Below are 23,162 nucleotides of genomic sequence, written 5' to 3'. Positions count from 1 at the left end.
ACTCCAGCTCGTACTGGAGTTCCAGCATATCTGGCACGGCAGCGCTCAGCGGTGGAGTCACTTCATTCAATGCACGATAGTCCACAGTCAATCTCCATTCTCCATCAGACTTGTGCACAGGCCAGATGGGGCTGTTGAAGGGTGAGTGGGTTTTGCTGACCACCCCTTGGCTTTCCAGTTTACGAATCATCTCATGGATGGGAGTCACAGAGTCTCTGTCGGTACGGTATTGCCGACGGTGTACTGTTGTTGTGGCGATTGGTACCTGTTGCTCTTCAACTCTCAATAGTCCCACAGCAGAGGGGTCATCTGAGAGACCAGGTAAGGTATTCAGTTTTCTGATGTCTTCTGTCTCTACAGAAGCTATCCCAAAAGCCCAGCGATATCCCTTTGGGTCTTTGAAATACCCATTTCGAAGATAGTCTATGCCGAGGATGCATGGGGCCTCTGGGCCAGTCACGATGGGGTGTTTCTGCCACCCTTTCCCAGTTAAACTCACTTCGGCCTCTACTACAGTCAGCTGCTGGGATCCTCCTGTTACCCCAGAAATAGAGATTGACTCTTCTCCTACATACCTTGATGGCATCAGGGTACATTGGGCGCCGGTGTCAACCAAAGCCTTATGTTTTTGTGGGTCAGATGTGCCAGGCCATCGGATCCACACAGTCCAGTAGATCCGATTGTCCCTCTCCTCTACCTGGCTAGAGGCAGGGCTCCTCTATTCCTGGTCTTGGTACACGTTGCTCTCTTCCTGTAGATAGGTTCTTGAGGTCCCTTCAAGAGGATCAGTCATATCATCGTTCTGATACTGTTTGGAGTTCTGTGCACGAGAGACTGGAGCAGCGTTGACTCTAGGTGAGCTTCTTATGTTCGGTGTCCCTCTTTTCAGTTCACGTACCCGGGCTGCTAAGGAGGAGGTGGGTTTTCTATCCCACTTCCTCATGTCTTCTCCATGCTCCTGAAGGAAAAACCAGAGGTTACCTCGTGGAGTGTGTCCTTTCTCCCTGGCTGGGAAACGCCGGCTCCTAATGGCAGAGACTCTTGTTGGTTCTGGTGAGATCTGGTAGTTTTCTGCCTTAAGTTCTTTTTTAAGCTTCTGATGGCCCTCTTCAATCAAGCTCCGGACTTGCTCAACCAGCCTTGTTTCCACGGTTGAGACATGGGTACGAAATGGGGCAGTGACAGTGTCCTCATAAATTCTTAGTTTATTGGCCAAGACGCCTACCATGTCCTCACCTTCCCTCCATTGCAGTGTTGCCAGGTAACGGGAGTATATCTCTGGTCCAAGCCGTGCGAATCTCAACCACATCTGTGAGGTGCACCGGACACAGTCTGGGCTCTTAGGAAATCTCTCATCTTCTGAGAAAATGATCTCCAGCACAGCCAATTCCCTCAGGCATCGGATACCTTGTTCCATTGTGCTCCATTTTCCTTGGTGCACCTGGAGATCTTCTTTACAAAGGTATCTGTCCTTCACACTTGTCAACAGTCGCCGCCAGAGGCTGAGGGTTTCTTGGGTTTTCCCGATCCCCTGGTCAATGACCACATCCCGGGACAGAGATCCCAGTTGCCTGGCCTCACTTCCATCCAGAACTGTGTCATTGGCTGCAGCGTCCCAGATGCGGAGCAGCCAGGTCAGGATGGACTCGTTTGCCTGGCGGGTGAATTCCCTCCGCAGGTCACGCAGCTCACCCAGGGATAGAGAGCGAGTGATGATTTCTGGCTCTGTCTCTTCTGCTGGGTGCGAAGGTCCTGCCACGTCCTCATCAGTGACTATGCGAACTGATTTGCTCTTTGATTTCTTCTTCTGAACGGGGGCAACTGCTACTGGTCTGGGCTGTTCTGGTTCGGTGACAGTTTGTGTGGAGATGCTGGTGGCACTTTTGGTTCCTTCTTCCTGGATAAAAGTCTGTGTAGAGACGGATGCTGTTGCTTTTCTTTTGGCTCTTTTCTCCTTTGTGACAGTCTGTGCAGACATGGACGCAGTAGATTTGTTTCTTTTTTCCTCTTCCTCAAGAATACGCTGCACTATACCATGTAGTGTTTTGTTTCTAAGCATGTTGCAGGCTGTGAAGGCTGTGCAGAGAAGACAAAGCAGAACTAACAACAATATTATGCTGTCCTTGGCATCCAGAGAGAACTCAACATTTCCAAAAACTGCTGTGCCATGCCTGAAAGATTGGAAAAAATCATCCTTTTCCCCTCCCCCCAGGGGCTGGGTGCGATTGTTGAGACCCCAGATGTAGCAGCCTAGACTAGGACAAACAAACAAAGTTGAGTATATATTCCGAATGATGTTCATTGCCTCAGAGGTTATCATGCAATAGACATAATAGACCAATAAAGCAATTTTTATACCATACCCTGGTCTACACAGGAGCATTACAACCGGCAGATAGTTCCCCATGTGCGGAAAAATATAGAGAGTAAGATATAAAACCCACGTAAGCATGTTGAGAATCATGGTGAATAGGTGGCTGGCAAAATTCAAAATTGTAATGCTGACTTTTTTCTCAGTACCTTCTTGCCCCACATTGGGCGCCAACAAATGTACTGGTTTGAAAAGCAAAACCAGTGAGACTTCAAGTCAGTAATACAATTTTTAATAGGGAAGAGGAAAAAAAGAAGAAAAAAACAAAATACATGCAATAATAAAAATAAAACCACTGACAGAGTCAGAATACAACCTGATACCCTGTCAGTCAGGGTGCTGGTGCAGTTTTCCTCCAAAGGGTCCAGCGATGATGTGGATAAGAACCTGGTTCTTCCTCTGGAATCCAGTGGAGAAAGGCTGCTTTTGGCGTTCTAAACCTCAGTTTTTATCTAGGTAGGAAAGGCTTGGCTCATCCTCCTGGCTGGAGCATCTCCCAATGGGATGAAGTAATCTTATCAGTTCTACAGTAGGACTCAATGGCCCATTAACAGAAGATACTTCCCACAGAGATAAGGATGATCACCCTTATCAGTGATGGCCCATCAACAGAAGACATTTCCCACAGAGATAAGGATGATCACACTTCTCAGATGGTAATAGAATATGTATGTTGTATTGTAAACCAGGACACAATCACAGAACCCTCTCCTGCCCCGGCAAAATATTAACTTTTTCACTGCCCAAAATATGACTTTACAAATACTTTATTCTCTGTCCTGTGGAAAAAAAAAAAAGAGAACCAAAATGATAATATGTACAAAAACAGCACAAAAAACACCAAATTCAAAGTACGAGAAGAGTCAAGTCTCAGCTGAGGGAAGGAAGACATAGACTGAAATTCTTCCCTTTTTTTTATGCTACAGAAAAGCAACCCTTGTTTCCCTATAACACATAAAAAATATGGGGTGGATTAAAGATTCTAACTCTAGATGTAAGAAGAAGCGTTGGTGTTAAAATAAACCAATGTTAAAATTGCTGTAAGTGCCCTAGGTTGAAATAGTGAAAAAACCCCTGCTTCTCCCTAGGGAAGAAGAAAAACACCCTCTATTTTTAAAAGTGGAGTAAGCTTTTGTTTCAACTATTATAATCCTTTAAGTGTGCCTCATAAGTTGATATGGTCCTCAGTATTAGTTATGAATTAAAATGTTAGTTGAGAAAAAAAATATTACATAATAACCAGATCTCTATCCTCCCTGACGGCTAAACACTAGAACAGCAAGACCACCTAAAAATGGTTTCTTATGAAAAACCTCTATAGGCTGAAGAATCTCCTCTCTGAAAGAAACAAGTAAATGACTATTTTAGAAAAGGTAAACTAACTGAGTTGTTCTTTGTATGCTGTCAATGCAAAAAAAACAAATGTGTGGAAAGAAGAAGAGTAGTCTGAAGTTTTATTCTAATATTTCTTCTTGTTTTTTTCCCCTATAATTTCTGGTAATAAAGTTTGTCTTTGTACCATTTAAAGCTAAGCCTGTTTTAGCTTCCTCCTAATCCTATCTCACAACTAAAAACGTTCAAATTAACAATCCAAAACCACTACACTAAAGCAGTATCTCCACCCAAACTCAAACTGAACCCAAAACACCCCACTGTGGAGACCCTAAAAGGCATTCCCTAGTTAGGAAGACACGAGAGGCTTCTCTCATAGCAAGCCCTGTTCTGTCATGCCAATGTAGCCCTGTTCTGTTCCCTGGGCCAGCCCCCTGCCCTCTCCCTGTCTCTCAGGCTTTCGGTCACTCCCACCCTGTTTCCCTGTTGGCTCCCATGCCCTAACCCCACCTTTGTGCCACCCCCATGTCTCCTGGTAAGTGCTCCCTGATGCTCCCCCTGCCCAGGACACCCATCTGCTTCAACCTGGACCCTCACCCCGACGTTCCCCTTTGTCTTTGCCTCTGACCCTGGACTATCCACGCAGTGGCTGAAATAAGCATCTCCGTGGATCCCATACAAAGGCCCTTGCTGCTCCTTTACCTGCAACCATCTTAACAGCTATCCAGGCTACAACACCTGGGGAGACAAAGGAGTCAAGAAGGATGTCCCAGCTTCCAACATTTCTTTTATCCCTACAGTAGCTGTACTCCAATTACTGCATACGAGAGTTTTACTTGATCCCTTTAATGCCAAGGGACCATGAAGGACTTGAATCTTGTTCAAGTCCAGCCTTGCCTGCCTATTTTGGAGTGGAGGGCAAAGATGCAGACAACTTTGGGCGGGGGTAGAGCTGAAATTGCATTTTGCTGCTTCTGATTTCCTCCCTGCTTTTGCAGCAGAGGGACATCTTTGTCCCTGCAAACCACTCCCCTTTCCAAGTGAAATGTGGGCCTGGCTACCAACTCCAGGTTCTTGAAGAGACTGCTGCGGTTGGCAACAGGAATTGTTGCTGAACTTTTTGTGTTACTTAAACCCCCCCACCAATTCCACCAAGTGGATGAGGAAAGAGGCAAAGAGATTTCGGTGGAAGAAGGGTGCCAAAAGCTTGAAAAAAGGATGAAAGAAATGCTCCGATGATGATGATGATGTTAGTAACAAGAATGATTTATTTTGGGCAGCAAATGAACACCCGCTGCCGTCCAGCCCTCCCAGACTGGCAGGTCGAGCGGTGCCGTTTCCATGGCATGAGCTGCTGGTAGCCTGGGGACAGAAACCAGAAAGCCACGGTCAGTGGCAGCAGGCTCCTGTCCCCCCTGTCTCACCACGGCCTGTGCTCAGGCCAGGCTGCTGGCTGTGCTCAGAGCCCAAACCTCCCAGCCCATTCCCTCCTTGTTAGAGGAGAGCAGCGTGGCAGGACACGCTCCACCTCTTCTGCTCAAGCATGGCACAACAACCTCCTCAGCAGCTGCAAGAGCGACATTCTCGTGTGCCTGCTGCCGTTTGCCCTAAGCCCTTCTGCCACCCGAGCTGTGGAACCGGGTACCCACCTCTGGAGACCGGCTGCCAGGAGAGGAGCCGATCACACACAAGGTCCTCATCCTTCTTGCAGGGACGTCCTTGCACACCGTGGACCCTCCCCGGGGAGCACCAGCATGGGACGCACTCCAAGGACGGTGCTGGTGCTGCTCCATCTGGTCTGGACACAAGCTGCAATCTTTCTGGAAAAAACAAAGAACAATTGCATGAAAGTCATTTCAAAACAAGACCTGGAAACAAGAAAAAGCACCAAAGGTTGTCACCGTTTCACGGGACTGGGGAAGGTCTGACCGCTCTTTATGATACTAAAATCTCTCCAGTGGTGGGGAAAAACCCTACCTTTCCCACCTGTATGCCCACCCCTTCCTCAAGGGCCTGCAAAGCAGAGCAGCTGGGCCATGGCTAAAGAACCCGTCCCCCTCTGCTGCTCCCCATCCACACGGATGGACGCTTATGTCAGGCCGGATGCCCCCACCCCAGCCTGTGCCATGCTGGCAGGAAGAAGCTGTGAGCGAGGCCAGGAGCCGGCTCCCCTTCCACAACATCCATCCCCTGCCCCACCAAAAAGCAGCTGAGCAGTTGGCAGAAAGATTAATATTGTCCACTGCCACCCCAAGGGGAACCTCCGGCACGTGGCCAGGCTGAGCCCTGCCATGCCTGGAGGCACGAGCATCCCCCCACCCCTGCACCGCCTGGGGACTCATCTTGATTTCGTCGGGGTGCAGAGCGTGTCCTCTAGGAAGGGGCTGCAACCAAAGCCCATCAGCTTTGCCCTGCCAGTGGCCAGCTCGAGAACGGCGTTCTCCAGCTCTGCGCTGATCTCCAGAAGAACACGCCAGATGTGCCTTGGCTCGCGGGGACATCACGAGGCCATTGAGCTGCAGGGGGATGTTTCCCCTTTTCCACTCTGTGGCAACTTCACTGCACTGTGCCACAATTTCTCCAATAGGATGGGGAGCCCTGAGCCGCTCCCTCCACAAATCGCCGGGGACCTGAGGAAGCACCTCCTTGGCTGTGCTCTCTGCTCCATGCCAGGGCCACTGGGAAATGCTCTGGGGAATTCTTTGAGAGCCACGAGACACGAGCAGCTGCTGCTTGCGGGCATCCTGGATCCTACTGTGCAGAGGGATGGATCTCTGCTGTCTCCTGGGCCAGGTGGGGCTTCTGCACCCAAGAATGTTCTAAAAGGTCATCCAAGGATGGCCTGTCTGCAGGGTCCATGGATAAGCACCACCTGATCAGGTGCTGGCACTCTGCAGAGAGAAACCAGAAACTGCTGGTCAGCTCCTGTCCATGCTCTCCCAGATTTCACAGTGCCCACAGCACACTAAAGAGTGCTCAGAGCTGTTCGCACAGCTTCCCATCCATCCTCTCTTCTGGAAGAGAGCAGCAGAAGCACACGTGCCGCCTCCTCCAGCTCAGCCCAGGAGATGAACCTCCTCCCCAGCTGCAACAGCAGGACACTTATGTGCCACCTGCCCTCTCCCAAAGCCGTTCTTGCTCCTGTGCCTTGAAGGCTCATCCCCACCTTGAGACACCCGGGGCGGGAAGAAGAGCTGTCCCCGGACGATGTCCTCTCTGCTTTTGAAAGGAAGGTGCCTGCACACCAGCTGATAGAGCAGGATGCCCAGGGACCAGATGGTGGCTGGCTGGCCATGGTAGCGGCCAAAGAGGATCCACTCCGGTGGGTAGTACTCCCGCGTTCCTATGGCACACGGGCACAGCTCATCAGGCCAATGTTGATTGCTCCCTCCCTCCCAGCCAGCTCCTCAAAAGCCAGCCCCAGCTCCTGCCAAAATGCAACTTGGCTGCAGCCGGCTGAAGCAGCATTCCCCCTCACTCCCTCCCTCCCTCCCTGTGTGTTCCACCTGTGGAAGCACAGGGGAGAAGCTCCACTGCCCGGCTGGGCCCCGGCTTTGGGCTCACCGGCCATCTGGGTGTAGAAGGTGTCCTGCAGGATCGTGCCGCAGCCAAAGTCGATGAGCTTCGCCTCGCCGGTGGCCAGGTCAATGAGCACGTTCTCGGCCTTGATGTCGCGGTGCAGGACGCCGCGGCTGGTGCAGTGCCGCACGGCCCCCAGCACCTGCCGGAACAGCGCCCGCGCCACGGGCTCTGGCAGGAACCCCCCCGCGTGCAGCAGGTGCCAGAGGTCCTGACAGCGCTCCGGACGCTCCATGACCAGCGCGAAGCCGTCGGGCAGCTCGAACCAGTCCAGGAGCCGCACGATGCCGCGGAAGCCGGGCCACGACGCCATCCAGAGCAGCACCAGCTCCAGGGGCACAAGGGCGCCGTCGTGCTGCGGGGGAGCCGCCATGCCGTCAGCGGCGCCGATGCTGCGCTCGCCTTCGCCACCCCCCGCCTGGCGCCACCGCAGCTCCCATTGCCCATGGCCCGGGACGCTGCGCGGCCCCCGCTCGCTCCACGCTCGCTCCCATCGCAGCGTCCCGGCTCCCACCCGGCCGGGCCTGGCCTTACCCCGCCCGCCACGCCCCGCCGCCTGCTCCCGCTGGCCCCGCTCACTCACCAGCCGCGCCCACTCCAAGACGCGGTCCCGGGACACTCGCTTGATGGCCACCTGCAAGCCAAGGCGAGCGGAGGGCTCAGCTCGCCGCCCGCCGCTCGCCGCCCCCCTCCCCGCTCCGAGCCGGCCCCGTCTCTTACCGGGACGCCGTCGGCGAGCCGGGTCCCGGCGTAAACGCTGCCGAAGCCACCGCTCCCCAGCAGCGGGCCCTCCCGGTACAGCTGCTCCAGGGGAGGCTTCTCCGCCCGTGCGGACGGCACCGCGCTCTCGGCATTCTGCCCGGGGCACCCGCCCGCCCCGGCCGCCGCTGCTTCCCGAGCCGCCCCGGGCTCCGGCGCCTCGGGGCCGGCGGCCGAACTGCCGGGCGGCGAGGCTCGCTCGGGGGAATGCGCCGGCGGCGGGGCGGGAGCCGGGCGGCTGCGGGCCAGCTGTGGGCGGAACCGCGGGAGGGGCCTCGGTCGGGGCCGGGCCAGCGCCAGGGCCCGCGCCAGGCGGAGCCAAGAGACGCTGCTGCTCCACCACCGCCACCAGCGCAGCGAGGAGCTCGTCCACAGGCTCTTCAAAAGGTGCCACAGGCGGTACGGACTGAGCCCCGCGGAGGCGGCACCGCGGCGTGCCCGACAGGGGCGGGCAGGGGGCCGGCTCGCCCACGGCCGCCTTGCGGGGCGCGGCATGAGCCGGGCTGGGAGAGGCGCAACAAGGAGGGGACTGAACGGGATCACAGGGAGTCTGAGAGGGAGAAGGGCACGAAGGGCGAGCGGGAACTCGAGCGGAAAACCGATCGAGACAGGCGCTGCTGCTGCTGCTGCTGCTGCTGCTGCTGCTGCTGCTGCTGCTGCTGCTGCTGCTGCTGCGGAGCCGCCGGAGCGCGCGGCCGTTCTGCCGTTGCCTCCGCGAACCCAACGGAGGAGCCGCCGCGCGCCCCGTGGAACACAGGAAACAAAGTAAGAATAAATGAAGCTAATTCCTATTAGAGAAATAGCCAAATAAAGCAGTGGAGGCGTAAAGAAGACTGTTGGCTTGTGGCTTTCTTGTTTGAGTGAGATGAAGCATTTTGTGGGGAAGAATTGCCTCTTCTGACAATTTTGCCAGTGTGGGCTGGAGCGGAGCTTTTAAATTTCAAGTAGCAAAGAGAAATCGTGTCAGTATTGTCATCCCTTTTCATTCTCTGCTGAGACACTTGCAGGCTGCCCAAAGACATCGTCTGCAACATGGAACTTGGACCCAAATGGATTGTTAAGTGTGTCTGGATGTCACCAAATCTATGGGAATGACAAAAACTCTCCAGCAATATTTTTAGTGTTAGAGAATCTAGGAACAATGATATTCTGACCACGATGTTGTTCTGGCCGGGATGTGAAACAGAAATAATTTAATCCACACGTAGCCCTGGTGTGCACAGAAATTTTGTTTGTTTATTTCCTGTCAGTGTTAGTGGCAGAAGCATCCATTGCTCAGTTTGGGAAGGCTGACCCCTGACATGGACTCTCCTCAACTGTGTCTCTGCCTCTGACACTAGAGAACACTGAGTGCCTTGAGAGCTCGTGTTGCCTGTGGAATGCTCCAGCTGACTGCCACCAGAAGCTGTGGACATTCTTTTGGTATCTGATGCAGAAAAGGAGTTCTCCATAATACCATGCTACTTAAACCCACATTGGGATGCGGCTGTGTAGTGGCTCACCATGGAGCAGATTGCCTGCTTTGTCACTGCCAGCCCTGCTGATCCTGCAAGGGACCCTAGTGTATCCCATGCCTGTTTTGCCTGCAAGCAAAGCTTGCCTTGCCTTAGTAGTGTGGAGTAAATAGAGAAGTAATAAAATGGACAATTAAACAAGTTACTTTGGAGGAGATCCTCATGCTTTCACACATCAGCCCTGCATCTCATGCTCCGTATCCTAGTTTGAATGGACAGGTGTGTGCTAGGGAGAAAGCAGGACCTTCCCTTGAAATGGAGAAAGTAAAATCCTTCCCACTGAGTCAGTATAATTTTGAAATCAAGAGGTTCTCAGGGAAAGATAGGGGGACAGGAAGAACAGTTCTCTACTAAATATACAACAAGGCCAATCTAAACAACAATAACTATGAAATTAACAGGAACCCAGTCACAGTTCCTTTGGTTGTGTGCTCTTTTCCCCCCTGGTGCAGTTACCATCGCCATTGGCAGTGAGCTCTGGCAGGTTCCCAGTGGACAGGGCAGGTGTGTGGATCCCTGCACAGCTGCAGGAGAGCTGGGGGTGATGGCAGCTGTGTCCCAGATGGGAAGGGTGGAGGAGAGACTCTGCTCACGAATCCTTGGAGCAGTGTCGGTCCCGGTGCTCCAACAGGATGCTTGGAGATAGCAAACTGAAGCAGGACAGCATCCTGGCAGGGGTGTGAGGTCCAACACCTGAAGAGGCAGCTCCTGGCACTGGGATGGCGCGGTGAGGTTTTCCAGCTGCCTTCCTCCTTCCAGAGCCAAAAAGGGGTGAGTACCAGTAACTGCCCCCCCACCCTCCTTTACCTGCTTCGAATCTCGTGGCCTTGGCCTCCTTCCCCCCACTGGCCCCACCCTCCCAGAGAAACTCACAAAATCAGGGAAGCTCTCCCTTCCCCATCTCAAGGTCTCAAGGACCTGGCCACCCCTAGCATGTCAGTGGGAAAAAATATAAAACTATAAAATATAAAAAAACAAAACATACCACCAAAAATATACACAATAAAAAATATAACAACAAAATTATTAAGATACAATCAAAATATATTTATTGAAACCTACAGATAACTATCAGAACATATGTACATCTGGAACTATACAGGCTAATGCATAAATCCATGTCTTCAAACGCTCTTTGGATAGGCAGCAGCTTCTTCCTGGGCTTGGAGGAAAGAGCTCTTCTGGACAGCAGGAAAGGACTTTGTGGGTAAATGCACAAAAGAATGTCCAGAGAAAACTTGGTGGAAACACAGGAGCCAGGCAGGTCTGCAAAATGGAGACACAAAATGTAACAGAGGCTGCAATGCAAACCTAAAGCATCTGAAGCTCCATATTTCATAGAACACATTTCTTGGAAATTCATAAATAGCTGCACAGGGAAACATTCTCCTACCATCACCCTCTGGAGGCAGGCCAGGGGCACACCCTGAGCCACTTCCACAGAGCTCCCAGGGGAACTCCCTGGCCTCTGGGCTGCCCTGGGACAGCAGGGAGCCCAGAGCCCTGTGCTTCCCAGCAATGGCTCAGCTGCACATGCAGCCTCCTGCTCCTCTCCCTGCCCCACAGCTCAGCAGCCCTACAGCTCCATGGGGCACTGGCAGCAGCACAGCTCATGGCAGGGGGCACCTGCAGGGCACAACTGCTCCCTGCCAATGTGCACAGGCTCTCCAGGCTGGCACAAGACCCTTCCTCCCACCAGAGAGCGGCCCAGCTCCCACCTTACCTCGGTGGGAGGCTGAGCCATGCTAGTCCTTCACTTTGTCCTCAATCCAGAGTGTCTTCAGGCCCCTGAGCATGCCATGACTAGGAAGGGCAGTGGAGAGAGCAGGGGCAGATGCACACCCTTCCTGAGTATTTTGTCATTTCTGGCCCAGCTAAAAGGTCAGAACCGCAGGTGTCCATCTCAGCACTTGGTCAACTTGCTGGAGAACATCAAGCCTTCACCAGCCCAGGATGTTGGAGAGGTTTTCCTGGACATGTGGGGGCTGGCTGGCAGCACGCTTCTTCAGCTTGGTGCCCATCACCTCGTAGAGGGCAGAGGCGAGCCTGGTGACCACCGTGCGCACATTGGCGCTGCGGACAGGCAGCGCCTTGTTCTCCAGGAAGGACCAGAGCACGGGCAGGGCGTAGCGCTGGACCACTTCAGGGCTCCTGGCATAAACCCCTTCCACAAGCACTGCCGGGACAGAGACACAAGCTTCTGAAACAACAACCTTAATGCAAACAAGGATCCACCTCGAGATTTGCTTCTTGGAAGCCTCTCTGGCTAAGAGCAGTGAAATAGCACACAGAGCCCAACGATCCAGAAATGGCCAAAGCAGCTGATCCTCCCCAAAATAGAACCACCAACACCTCAGGAGTACTGTCTCCAAACAAATACTTGCACCTGTGGCAGAACTTGTACCTTTACTGGATCATTTCACAACCTGTTTCAACATCAAGAATGACTAAAATGTCAACTTCCCTTTCATTTCCATTAGGAAGTTGTCTAAACCCACACTGAAGATTTGGAAATGCACCATGGAGATTCAATTGAAAGGTTTCTAAGAAAAAGGACAATTCCATCTTTGTGACCCTTGATGTCAAAGTGCCAGAATCCAATCTGGCTCTTCCCTTTGTTCAGTGGCACACAGCAAAGGGCACTATTAGACCACACTTCCAAACTCCAGCCCACCAGACATGGGTGCTGCTTGACAGCTGGATTTAGAAACATCAGTGACTAGCTGCTGTCTTTGGCACAATGCTTTTGTGCCTTCCAACAAACAGCTGCTTCAAACCTCAGGGTGTCTTAGGTAATTACCCAGACCTCATTGCTGTGGCATTTGTGCATCTGCACATTTTAATGTCATTCCCCCTCCCAATGTTAATGGCATTTTTCTTGCAATGTGCACTGCAATAGTAGAATGTAGAGAGAAAAATGCAACACAGATGAATGAAATTTAACCACAACACGAGTGTCTTCTCCCTTTCTCTCTGAAGCCTTCTCCCTGCTCAATTTCTGGACTGAACTTTGTCAAACACAGACAAAACATTGACAACCAACAGGCTCCTTGCATGGCAGATGTGGCTGAGACATCAAAACCTGAAATGCTCTGGACACCATTCATATTTTCTGATCAAGCAAAATGTTATGCAGTAACCACTTCTTATTCTGTGGTGGAAGAGACTTCATTTTCTCTATGCTCGTAATCCACCAGCAATCATCAACATTTAAACACTTCCTGAAAGTGCCCAAAACCAATTCTGCCAAGCAGGAAAAGGGTTATGGCATCCATTTCAAAATGGATGTTAATTTCAGTTAAAATCCAATTCAAGACATTGGTCACAATGGAACTTGAGAAAACATTGTTTGTTCCCACTAAATCTCAGAGAGAACATCTGCTCTTCCTAAAAGAGTCCTAATTTATGTTTATTTCCTTTATTTGAAGAAGAGATCAAAATATCTCCAAAACTAAATTCCCTCTTCCTAGACATCTACTTTATTCCAATGCCCTTTCAAGGGCTTTTGACATTCTCAATCACCGAACACTGAGCATTTGAGATTGCTGAAGAAGACACAACATCTATGAAACCTTGCATTTAAAGATGCTGGCACACTTAGCAGTGCATTTAGACCCCGTTAAAGCAAGGCTGTAAATCATCTTGTCCACTATATATAGAGATTATCACTTTTCCATTCCTGGGCTGTTGCTGACATAGCAAGCTCCTCTGAGGAATCAATTATCAGCTGCATTTGTAGCATTTTGGACAGCACTGACACAGGAAGACACTGTTTGCACACCCTGAAATGCTCAGTCCAATGCCACTTTGACAGCACAGGCAGGGAGCCTCAGCACTCTGCTTCTGCCCCTCTGGCCCCAAAGGCTGCCTTGCACCAAATCCGTGCCCCTAATCTGGGTGCTGAGTTTTGACCTAAGCTGTGACCCCCAGGCACTGCAGGGTTCAGTCTCAAAACTTTTCAAGAGCAAAATGAGAATTCTGTGAGGACAAAAGAAACGGATTGCCTGAAACAGCACTTGCTACATTTTCCCTGAAGGACCAGAGATGACACTGAGCTCCCAAGAGAAGAGCCAGCTCGGGTATTTTTAACCCCTCCCTTTCCTGGAGGTGGGCTCTGAGATGCCCCAGTGAGAGCTCGGCCCCAAGGCCGAGCGCCACCCCCGTGCCAGGTACTGCACACCTCTGCAGCAGCCAGGGAAAACCTGCCAAACACAGCTGCCATGGGCATTGGGCAGGAGGGACAAGCTCAGCACCTCCTGATTTGGAGCAGCTACTCTACTGTCTATTGCCAGGAATGCCCTGGAAATGCTCCCTGGAGAGACCTCTTGGCTTAGCAGAGGCCATACCTGTGATACGCTCTGTCACATCCAGCAGAGCTTGGCCACTCAGCTGACTCCATTGGTGGCTGAACTCTTTCATCAGTGCTACTTTATCTACAAGAGAAACACACGTTTCTGCTCACTCTTCTGAGGTCCTAGGAGAAAGGAGAGTGGGGAGGGGAAGGGCAGGGGCAGCCCCAATTTATAAAATCAAGTAATTTTCTGCTGATGTATATCTTTCCTTCCAGCCTACTTGAGGGGGGTTCAAATTCCCAAAGAAAACCTCTCCGTTCACATTTGTCAATGCAAAGTTGTCTGCTGGACCTGGAGCTACGTTAAACATTTCAGATCAAGGACCTCAAGAGTTCAATCACACGTAAGCAGTGAAAAGGTTTTGAACTCCAGAGCAAACAGGAAGAAGCCCAGACTTGGGATACACAAAGGCACAGAGTCAGGCAGTTCAGGAGTTCACAGAGCAGCTGAGGTGGAGAAAGTGGAAACTCCCCTTGAAGATCTGCCTCTTCAACACTCCATTTGTCAGGCATATTTCTCCCGAGCAGCATTTTCAGTGCTGACATAAATCTCTGTGACAAAGGAATTTAGAGCAGTCCTTGCCTGTGTAGGTAATTGCCACAGCCATCCTGCTCCATGAAAACAACATGTGGAACAAGACATCACTGACAGCTGTATTTCTATCTGCTTGTTTTAAGGAAATGCACTTGGTGAATCATAAGTGTCCCATTTGAAAAAAGAAGACAAATGGGAAAGGTGGAACGGAGGCAGCTACTGCCTATAATGTGGAGCCTTCCAGGGGGCTGCTCTGCAGAAGCCATGATGGGCCAGTGTCCCTTCATGGCAACAGCAAAGCTGTTCATTTGGGAAATCTAATGGGGTCCAAGCAATCTCCAAAATCCCCTTTGCCTCTGAATTGTAGCAAAGCTGTAGTCCAGGACCTCCTCTCCAGACAAGCAGCACAGAGCCAAGGGCTCCTGGCACTTGTGGGAAATGCTGATGCACATTCAAGCCTCTTGGGGGACTGGTGCCTAAGGACTGCACCCCCACAGCTTCTGGTGGATGTCAGCTGCAGTGTTCCACGGGCAACAAGAGCTCTCATGGCACTCAGTGTTCTCTTGTGTCAGAGAGGCAGAGACACAGTTGAGGAGAGTCCATGTCAGCCTTACCAAAATGAGAAACGGATTTTTCCAGCGCTTTCACAGCTGCAGCATGAACCCCGGTATCCTTTGAGTTCAGGCTCTTTAGTATTCCTTCCACTAAACGGACAATCACGGGGTTCAAGGCATCTTCCAGGATGGCTATCATTTCTGCCAGCACGTCCAGCGCCATCTGCTTCACTCTCTTGTGCGTGTCAGATATTCTCAGGACAAAATGATCAAAAATCTGTGAAGAGAACAAGCAGCAGGAAAGGTGGATTAAAATGTCCTTGTTTGGAGAGGGGATGTAGAAATGAGCATTCAATACCCGAGAAGGTTACACACCATCTTTACCAAGTGCAATAGAGACAAGAATGGAAACGAGTAGCCACAGTTGTGTTTGTGCAAGACAGGATGGAGTTTGGAGAAGTATGTCTGTAAAAACATTTGGGTTATACCAACCCAGCCTGATACTTCTCTTCCACATCCAAACACATTTTTCATCAAGAGAAGAATTGCCATGCTTTCAGTGGCTGGATTCCTTTCATTGAACCCAGCTGGGAGTAGGAGACAGCAAAGGTTAGGGCAGTGGAAAATTCTGTCATCATGTGATGAACAACATCAATAGGCACCTGCCAGACAAATACAGCTGGACTGAAAGAACTTGTCCTGCATGCTGGACCTGAATTAAATTTGTCTGGGTAAGAGGGACCAGCCTGTCCCAACAAGGCAGGATGTAGTGCCAAGACAGACTGAATTAACTTCATTGCTACAGGCTTGGGAGAGGAGCTGAAGGGAAGGAACAGTGAAGATACCCTACATACTTGGACAATGTTTGTGCTGATGAGCTTGGGGCTGTTTTTGCACAGGTCTAGGAGGAGTGCCACTCCTTCCATCCGTGTCTCAAACCCCTTGGCTTCCAGGAGATCATCAAGCTTCTGGAGCATCTCCATTTCATCCACAGCTGGAGGCAACGTGACCTGGACTTTTGGATGGTGTAGGAGGCGTCCATCCGAGGTCGACTTCACCCTGGAAAATAAAAGCAAATGATGGCTTGTTGGTGATAATACCTGCAGATAATTGTGAGCAAAACATCCAGAGGTGCTTTACTCATGCTGTGATTTCAAGCTAGAGAATCATGAGGCTCTGAAAACAGCATGGACTTCAAGACAATCATTACGGGAGACAATCTACAAATATTATTAATGCAGATATAGGCATTTTTATCAAAGAAAATTTGTAGGTTAAGGAAAAAATCAGTGGCACAGGCCATCTCTCCAGAATGATCTTCCTGAGGAAGAGAAATGTCAAGCTTGTTGTGTGCTTTGTCACATCTAACAAAAGTGCTCAGTACCGTTGACTAGAAGGAAATGTGGCCTGGGGCTTCTTTGAGACATGGCTCCTCATCTTCACAGGGCTCTTGACACATGGGCGTTCACCCTTCTGCTCTTCCATCCCCTACAAGGACACAGAGAAACCCCACCAACATTTCGAATATAGAATAGGAAACTGTCTGCTTAAAAACACAAGTTAGAACCAGGATCACTGCTACCAAGTCTTAGGGAAATATTTGCAAACCTACAGAAGGAAACAGACCAGAGATTCAGTGATGCCAACTCTTTGTTTGCAATAGCCCAAGGCAGGTTATGGGTGCTGCCATAGTGAGCAGCAGTTTAAACTCCCCAGTTCATGAGTCTCGAGCATAAATGGGAATAATGGAAACTGGTAGGCACCAAGAGTTCTTATAGGAAAAAGCAGAAAAATTAGGACTCTTTGGGGTGGACCAATTTTGTTGGAAGGTGATTTGGTTCAACACTCGCTCTCCCTGTTTGTGCACAAAGGGCACGCTCCCTTCTATAACGTAGATAAAAACAATGAAAGTCCCCCCAAGACAAATGATTTTCCTCTGGATGCTGCTGGATTCACCAAGCTTCTTCCAGCTCCACAGGGCTTGACAGCAGGGCAGTATTCCCAAAAGACAGACGGTAATTGTAGCAATTAGGATTGACTGGGACATCTGCTGCAGTTTTGGAAATTCTCTTGGCACTTCTGCTTCCAGTGTCTTTTGCAAAGACTCTGTTCTCCTCAGAAGCACTTTTCTCACTTCATTGCTTTACTGGGAGCAGAGCAGGGACAGCAGGGTGGGGAGTTATGCTTAAATGTAAACCCACTTTCTCCTCTTCCCCTTTCCTCTTTGTGACCAATAGTCAAAATCTTCAAAGCCCCACTTTTCCCCTAAGAATATCAGTTCCTTTGTGGTCTGCAGATGAACAGGCTGGGGATTAACAGCTCATTCCCAGGAGCAAAATGATTGAGCAGAAGGGGAATGAGATAAAGACAGATTAGGTATGTTTGATGTCCTATTAGCTGTGGCTATACTTGCACAAAGGAGACATTTCTCCTGCCAAGCACTTACTTTCTTCTTTATTCTTCTCAGAATATCTTCCAGGTCACAGGCAGGAACGGATCGCTCCAAAAGCATTTTACATTTTGGATGATTTATCAACATCTTCACCATCTCCTGTCCATAATTCCTATGGAAGGAAGGAAGGAGGGAAGGAAGGAAGGAGGAAGGGAGGAAGGGAGGAAGGATTCCAGGAAGGAAGGATTCCAGGAAGGAAGGAAGGATTCCAGGAAGGAAGGATTCCAGGAAGGAAGAAAGGAAGGAAGGAAATCGAACAAACAAAGGAAACCTGTTAACCGAAGAGGCTGAAATTTAGAGGTCATTGAGCCACAGACAACAGCATTCTAGAAAGCTGCAGAAGAGGTTTAGACAGACTGAATACATTAGCCCTGAAATACTTCTAGAAAAGTTTTAAGTTAACAAGAATGATCTGCTTTGGGTCTTTCAGTGATGAACATGAGGCAACATTTTGGCTCTGTGTTGTGCACCTAAGATCAAACAAAACTGTTTGACTGCCAAATCTGAGCTCTTTTGATCTCAGGAAAGAATCCTTCAAGTCACAGGAAGTTGGCAATGCTCCTTCTTGCTGGACAACCTCAGCTTACCCACTACAGTCATTTCCCCAGGTAATCCAGAGCAGTGGTCACAGCACCAAGGCTGACAGAGCTCAAGAAACGTTTGGATGATGCCCTTGGGCACATGGAGTGACTCTTGGCATGTCCTGCACATGGCTGGCAGCTGGACTCCATGGCCCCAATGGATCCCATACAACTCCGGGTATTCCATGCCTCTATGGCCCTTATCCACACCGTGAGGTAACTTAATATTGCCTTTCGTTTCCACTCTTTTGTGGTTTTACCTTTCTAGACAGACACAAGACAGTTTTCCTGCGTGAGGAGGTGAAATGAAGATGGTTACCTTGTGTCCTTGTGGCAGTCCTGAGCAAGCGTCCCTGCCGCGTGCGCCAGCCTCTCAGCCCTGGGTGTGCCTGCGAGCTTCGTGACTCCAATTTTCTCCATCAAGGACAGCAGCAGTTGCGCCGCACACTTCCGCACCTGGGCGTGGCGGCTCCTGGCAAGAGGAGAGCAAACACTGGGGCACAGGGAGAAGGAGCAACAGCAGCACAGGCCTTGGCCAGAGCGTGCTCCCTGCCACTGCTGCGGGAAGGAGGCCTGGCTTCTCCCTGCAGCTTCAGACATCTGTAGAAGCTTCTGTCCTCAGAGAAACTCAAATTAGCATTGGACACAAGGACTGTCTGCAAGGAAGACGGAGGAATTCAGTCTCCCTGCACGACCTGATACTCAGTGTCTTTGCCACAATTTCCACTGAGAAAGATAAAATAATAGATTACATATGAATTCTTTAGAAATGAAAGACCATTCATGCTAACCTATCAGAGGGCACCCATTACACAGAGCTGCAGCAGGACTGAGGCTCATTCCAGCCATTTATCCCCAAATCTGCAGAGCTTTGGAAAAATACAGATGCAGAGAAAACACTCTGTGGGCCGTGAAGTTGCAGAATATGCAGCAATGCAGCCTGTTTCTTTTGTGAGGATTGGCAAGGGGTACATCTGAATGTTTTATCCTATTGCAAAGATGGGGAAAGTGTGGCAATCAATTTACCCAGATTGTCCAGTTCTAGAGAGTGTCTTTTGATAATTATCAGGCTCAGCACAAACACTTAAGGCAGCATTTGCATCAGCTATTCCATAGTAGTGGGCCTGTGAAGGTGTATGTGCAGTGATTCATCATCTCAAGGCTAACATGAAACACCAGTTTGATTAGAAAGTAGAGCTCTATGGCCAGGACAGTCATTCAGGACTCCTTTTGGCAGGAGCTGCACCTGCTGTGCAGGCTGTGTCACAGCCAGCACATTCTCCCCTAGGTGCTCCATACCCCAGCAAGTACCCTCCTTATTTCTCCAGTTAATGGCATCATGAGGATGCATGTTTTTTCCCAGGGCCTCTGTGCTTACTGCAGTGAAATATCAAAGAGCACTCATAGCTGCAATTGCAATTGTCCCTCTTCCCACAGAAGCACAAGGCTCTATCCTTAGCCTTTGCAGGCACTTGCACTTCCCCACCATTCACCACATCTAGGCAACTCTGACAGACTGGGAGGACTCCAGGAAGCAGCGGGAAGATGAGTCAGAAGAGGTTTAGGTTGCATATCAGGAAAAGCTTTTTCACCCACAGGGTGCCTGGGACACTGGAACAGGCTCCCCAGGGCAGTGGTCAACAGCACCAAGCCTGACAGAGTTCAAGCAGCATTTGGACAACAATCTCAGGCACATGGTGTGACTCTTGGGGTGCTCTGTGCAAGGCCAGGAACTGGATTTAATCATCCTCATGGCCTCGTCCAACTTCCCATATTCTACAGCTCTTTCTTTCTGAGAACTCATAGGCTGAGGGAGGGCAGAAAGAGGGGACAAGAGGAAAGAAATGAGGTGGATTGGAGAATCCAGTCACTGAGTTGACAGAAGATGCAGGATACAGGACCCTTCCCTCCCACCATTCCCATTCTTTCTCTCATCCCTTCCCCCACCTAGAAGTACTCTAGAAGGTGAAGAATATCACTGAAACAAGAAACCTACTTGACTCCACTGTCCAGGAGAGCAGTCATTGCTCGTGCAGGAGTTACATTCTCCACCATGATCCCCAGGGTGTGACTGGCTGCTTTCTCAACAAACTCTGGCGAATTACACATCATGTGCAGAAGGACCCGAGCCACCTCATCCACCTCAGAGTCCATGTCCTTCTTCAAGGTCACAAAGAGCTCTCCCAGAGTGACAATGGCCGAGTAGGACACCTTTGAGCGGAGGTTGGTCACCTGGGGAAGTCATGAGGGGAAACATAAGAATGACCTCGGAAAGAAAACCAGTTGCCTTAGACAGACGACTCAGGAAATGACAACACATCCCACTGTGTCCAGAGGAACATAAAAGCACAATAAGAGCAGAAGAGCACATGCACAGCATGACACTTCCACTGGCACCAGTATCTGGCCTCAGACTTGCATGTAACAGGCCTAAAAATAAGAAATTTCATAAAGTATCTACTTAAGCCTTCTTTAATGTCAACTGCTTTCCCTTTAGGCTCTTTTCTTTGAAACACAAAGAACCAAATTAAAGTAAGGGCTGCTTTCAAACCATAAAGGCGTCAGTCATAAAGATAAAAGAGTCACGTGCTCCTGTTTAAAAAAGCAACACCAGCAGTTGAAGCACTCAGCCAGGAAACAGAAAACACACGCTCAGGTCTACAGACTAATTTGCAGTGTTGAATGACAGCTCGGGCAGAGACTAGGACTCTGAAAATAACATAATTAGAGTATCTTTTTTGCATTTGCACATTTCATGATAATGGCAGCTCACTCAAAGATGAGTGTCAGATACCCGACCTACCAGTGAATACAACTACATCTACACACAGATCCCATAGAAAGCTGACAGACATTAGAAATACAAGATCTAAAAAGAGAAATGAAGGCAGTCTCTGAGCACACTTGGAGATGAACAAGCACATAGCTACTCTACACACCGTGTATGAAGTACAGGGCACAATTCACAAGAGTGTTCTCACCTCACTGGTAACTGCCAAGCAAATGTCACGAAGCCTTGAAAGCAGGACTTCTGAATGGGACCCAGCCAGGAGTTTGATGCTGACCAGTCCCTTCTCCTTCATCTCCCTGAAAGGCAAGTACCAAAAAGATGGATTTTTCTCTCCACCCAAGAACTAGGCAGCACCCTCTGAAATTACCAGGCTGGCAGCTCAGTCAAACAATGGGAGGTGCTTTTCAAGGAGTACTTAATGAAATTGTGGAGCTCCTTCCTGCAGGATGTTGTTGCTGTCAAAAGCATACACAAATCCAAGAGACAAATAGAGGGGTTTCAGTGTCTTCATTTGTGGCTCTTTTACAAGACAGCCTTTCTGAAATGTCTGGCCTATGGAGTCCCTATGACACAGTTTCCTAGAAGCTGTGAGACTGGGTCATGCTCCTGTTTCTTGTCACCTCCCTATACCTGTCCCTAAGACACAATCCCCTTGGGCAGTTATTGGGGCATTTTCCTTCTTTTTCATCCCCAGCAGGCAGTTCAGCAATAAAAGTCTGCACTGGCACTCTGGAGCTCAGTTTCCATGCTACAATCCAGGCTTGTTTCTCACTCACTCCACTCCACCTCCACATTCCCCAGAAAAGGAGCAGCAGGGTGTCCCATAAGATTCCACGCCTGGGAAAGAACAGTTGAAACTCTGCCTTTTCCCAGAATCCCCTACCAAAAACAATGCCCACTACAGCAACATGTTATTTAAAAGGTGTAAACAACTCTGTCTCTCAGCACTTGCTCTAGGCAGCCCTGAGCTACAGAAAGGTGTGTGAGGCATCAGGGCTGCAGCACAGGGCTGGTGACCGATCCCATGGGCACCCCTGAGAGTCACCGGGACCCCCCACACCTGCAGAAGCTCTCTTGTACCTCAAAGGGCACCAAACAAAAAGGGGGAAGAGGAAGCAGAAGAGAATTGCAAAGCAAATGTGACTGCACAAAGAGATGCATGGTGGCAGATTTTTCATGCTTATCCCATTGTGAATGGAGTCCGTACCCCTGTGTGAATGAAGCATCCAACAGTGAGTTTATGCTAACCCCGACATCACAACCAATATCACCAAAAACTTAACCAGCATCACCTAACATTCGTAGGGTTATCACCTCTGGGCCTCCTTCTCTCTGTGTCTAATTGTGGGACACATGTTGAGTATTGGCAAAACACCTCCAGCCCATATGAAGCAGTGAGAAGAAAAAAGTTGAATTCAAAAAGTCCAAGATTCCTAGAGGGTTTCATTGCTTTCTCCTTCCCTTCTGCCATGAGCCTTTCAGGAGTAAAGACAGGCTGGGGATTTGAAAGCACAAATCAGTCCATTTCTCAGAAAGAGTGACTCCCTGGAGCTGCTTCTGGGACTCACATGCAGGAGGTCACAGGGAGACCCTGTCACCTGCCATTGCTGTCAGCACTGGGAGCAGAGAGAAATCTTACTCAGTCCCACTGGGCCAGTGCCCCAAGGCACCCAAATCTCTACACTCAAAACTGCTGCCATCCTGCTGCTGCCTTCAGCCAGCAAATCATCTCATCCCACAGCTTCCTCTCTTCCCTCAAGACTTCCTTTGCAGCTCCATGGAGCAGCAGGCAAAGCGAGGGAGCAGCACAGAGCGGCAGCAGCTGGAGCACAGCTGCAGACCGAGGCCAAGCAAAGGCTGCTCTCAAATCTTGATCCTCTCACTGCTCTGGAGTGGTTTCAGCAGAGTCCTTTGCCCTCTGGGCTGTCGGGGCTCAGAGGCACTGGCAAGATCCACTTGTAAGCTTCCTTAACGCTAAGAGGGAGACAGAGTGACCGGGGCCTTTCTTACCAGTCATCGCTGCCCAGCCAGGAGAGTGCCTGGAGCAAGGACTGCTGTGGGTCAGCAGAGGCTGTGTCCTTGTGCCCACGCTCACGGAGCAGCTCCTGTCGGCGCTCGGCACCAGTGGCCGTCTGCGAGGTCACTGTGAGGAGAGGGTCAGCCCTGAGCGCTGCAGCCCCGGGCAAGGCACCCCGCCATGGAGCGGCCTGCAGCCCCAGCTCCCAGCCAGGCTTCCATGTGCTGCAAACTGGCACTGCCTCACACACCTCCCTGCTGTCTGCCTCCTTGGGCTCCTTGCTTTCTCCCAGCCCCCCCAGCTGGGCACAGCTCCAGGCTAAACCT

General features: G+C 50.4%; 1 protein-coding gene across 1 annotated transcript in view; it reads right to left on the bottom strand.

Annotated features, from left to right (window-relative positions):
• Positions 1-6,514: 6,514 nt before the first annotated feature.
• Positions 6,515-23,162, bottom strand: part of LOC134042027 (serine/threonine-protein kinase pim-1-like) — a gene marked incomplete at its 3' end in the record, with an annotated part of 31,839 nt that continues 15,191 nt past the window's right edge. The window contains exons 2-6 of the mRNA XM_062489101.1: positions 8,003-8,098; positions 7,866-7,916; positions 7,268-7,637; positions 6,870-7,046; positions 6,515-6,594 (exon numbers count right to left, since the gene is read on the bottom strand). Coding sequence (XP_062345085.1) covers positions 6,515-6,594; positions 6,870-7,046; positions 7,268-7,637; positions 7,866-7,916; positions 8,003-8,098 — 774 coding nt within the window. The remainder of the gene's footprint in view (positions 6,595-6,869; positions 7,047-7,267; positions 7,638-7,865; positions 7,917-8,002; positions 8,099-23,162) is intronic.

This window comes from Cinclus cinclus, chromosome 3, assembly GCF_963662255.1.
Source record: "Cinclus cinclus chromosome 3, bCinCin1.1, whole genome shotgun sequence".
In the NCBI taxonomy this organism is placed as follows: Eukaryota; Metazoa; Chordata; class Aves; order Passeriformes; family Cinclidae; genus Cinclus; species Cinclus cinclus.
This window is presented reverse-complemented; position numbering and strand designations above follow the sequence as displayed.